At 37.9% G+C, this 2,297-nt stretch overlaps 1 protein-coding gene across 1 annotated transcript; it reads right to left on the bottom strand.

The window, feature by feature from the left end:
- LOC110668748 (uncharacterized) lies at positions 1-520 on the bottom strand. The gene has a single exon (XM_021830117.2). It carries the CDS (start codon positions 346-348, stop codon positions 175-177), a length of 174 nt encoding a protein of 57 aa, XP_021685809.1. The 5' UTR covers positions 349-520; the 3' UTR covers positions 1-174.
- Between the last annotated feature and the right edge of the window lie 1,777 nt (positions 521-2,297).

The following is a 2,297-nucleotide window of genomic DNA, read 5'->3' on the forward strand; positions in this document are numbered from 1 at the left end:
GGCAATTATAATTTCTGCTTTCTTGAACCATATTGAATTTCCCAGGCACAAATACAGAGATCAAAATGAAAGCCAATAAGTGCCCAACAAAGGTTAGAAACTTGAGCCTACAAGAACCCCCAAAATCCCTCAAAACAGTAATGTAAGAACCTGGAATCTAAAGCCAAAATCAAATCAATCATCCTCGTCTCGCTTCTTGGGCTTCCTGTAAGTTTCCTCGATGTGCTTGGCTATTAAGAGGCCGGTGTTTGTCAGCTTTCTAATGTTTGGAACGTCGTAATTTTGAGCAAGGTAGATGCCAAACACCGTCCCTGCAATGAAGGAGAAACCGCTTCTGATAATTCCCATCTCTGAGGCTTCAAACCTTCTAATAATAAAAGATTTTAGATATCGCCCAAAGATCCAAGGGTTTAGATCTGGGTATAGGGTTTTAGAGAGTATATATTGATAGTGGCTCGTGTTGTCCAAGATTTCGCTGACCCCTTGCCCAAGCTCCGGCGAAAAGCTGCCTAAGCCTAATGCCTATTGGTCAATAGTCAACTGACACTCGGGCTTCATGGGTCCCTTCTTTGGCTGACTAAACGATTTTTCTTTATAACGACGTCGTATTATCGCAAACGAAACAGCGCCATCCGTCGGTCTATTTTGGCGTTGTAAAATTACTAGCCGTAGCAGACACCAGAAGAGAGAGTCGCGGGGGAAAGTATGCTACTTCCTTTGCAAATTGCAATTCTTCCATTAACGCGAAGTCAACCAATTTCTCAGGTTCGCCTTCCCCTGCCTCTCTTTATGTTCCGATGCATAGTTTCAATTGATAGCTTTTTTTTTTCTTTTTTTTGCTAATATTGATCTCGTTAACTACATTGCAGTTTCATAATTCATCTTTCGGTGTTTTCCTTTTTAATTTATAAAGTATCAGTTATCGTAGTTCTAAGAGTTGATTGGCTGTTGAATGTTTTTGGATCTGATTCTGTACTAATGAGTGCGGCTCAAATGCATTTTTTTTCCAGATTACAACTGGGAAAATCATGAATTTTGTGCTATGCCTATGCATGACAAGTGGAGAGTATAAATATTTGGTGCTTTGAAGAATCAGCCTTGGCTAATGATTTACCTTATTCCATAAACGCCTTGTGTAAAAAAAAAAAAAAAAAGGATGAGTTTTGAGTGACTGAGAAGTTGTATAGTCTAATTGGGAGCCTCGGAAGAGTATGGCTACTAACTGTTCTTGCTGCTGCTATCGCCATCATCATAAAAATTTGGTATTGCATGGTTAACATAAACTCGGATTCCATGGTTAATTTAAATATAGAATTTCGTTAACCAAGCATTGTCAACATAACGCTAGACATCATTTACCAAATATATTAGGGCAAAATACAAAAAATTATATTGTGGTTTAGTGCATTTTCAATTTTGAGCTTATGAATTTGTTTCTTGGCAAATAAGTATTGTGTTTTGCTCCATTAGCAAGACGAGGATAAATCCCTTAACACCATCTAATTTGAGCTGATGTGTTAATAGTTTGAATAACTAGTTGAGCTGACGGTGTTAGAGATTTTTCCCTTTCTTATTAATGGAGCAACACACAAGGTACCTGTTTGTCAAGAAACAAATTTCACAGGTCAAATTTGAAAATGTGCTAAACCATGTGGTACATTTTACTACTTACCCCTTTAACTGGTGAGATTCGTTGTGATCTAATTGGAAAAGGCAAATAGAAAGTCGCTTATTGCTCTATTAAAATTTTAATATCAGGCATTGGTGGAAGTTGATTGAAAGAGCGCGTACACATCAAGAAGTTAATAAAGGTTTATGGCTCAATAAATAGCTAGGAGCATTCACAGGATGGAATCTAATGATTTACAACCTGCAGTTTAAGGATGCACGAACTGGCACGAGCTTTCTGATGATTTTGGCTACGGATAAGGCAAATTGGAGGATTTAAGCAATGCAATCTATGTGATTTTATTTTTGAGTTGAGTCTAGGATCTGAACGTTGCGTGCTTCTTTCAAGGTTTTTTTTTTTTTTTTTTTTTTACTTCTGTCCTTTCTAAGTTCCTAGTAAGCACTGAACTGTTGGCAGTTTGTTGTTCACTAAGCTCCAAAGACGTAGAAATGGCAGCAAGGACAACAGTTTTTTTGTTTTTTGGGGGGAGAGGGGCTGGGCGGCTGCGGGGGGTGGTTCTTTAAAATGTAGTTTGACCTCTGAACAGCCTTTAACTACAGACACTGCCTAGAAAGTAAGTAGTGAAATTAACTCATTTTAAATTATGAGAGCAATTAGAGTTAAGAAT

Source organism: Hevea brasiliensis, chromosome 16, assembly GCF_030052815.1.
Source record: "Hevea brasiliensis isolate MT/VB/25A 57/8 chromosome 16, ASM3005281v1, whole genome shotgun sequence".
Lineage (NCBI taxonomy): Eukaryota > Viridiplantae > Streptophyta > Magnoliopsida > Malpighiales > Euphorbiaceae > Hevea > Hevea brasiliensis.

What these genes read in the sequence shown, in the direction of transcription:
- LOC110668748 (XM_021830117.2), bottom strand. Translation starts at nt 348, where the DNA reads ATGGGAATTATCAGAAGCGGTTTCTCCTTCATTGCAGGGACGGTGTTT.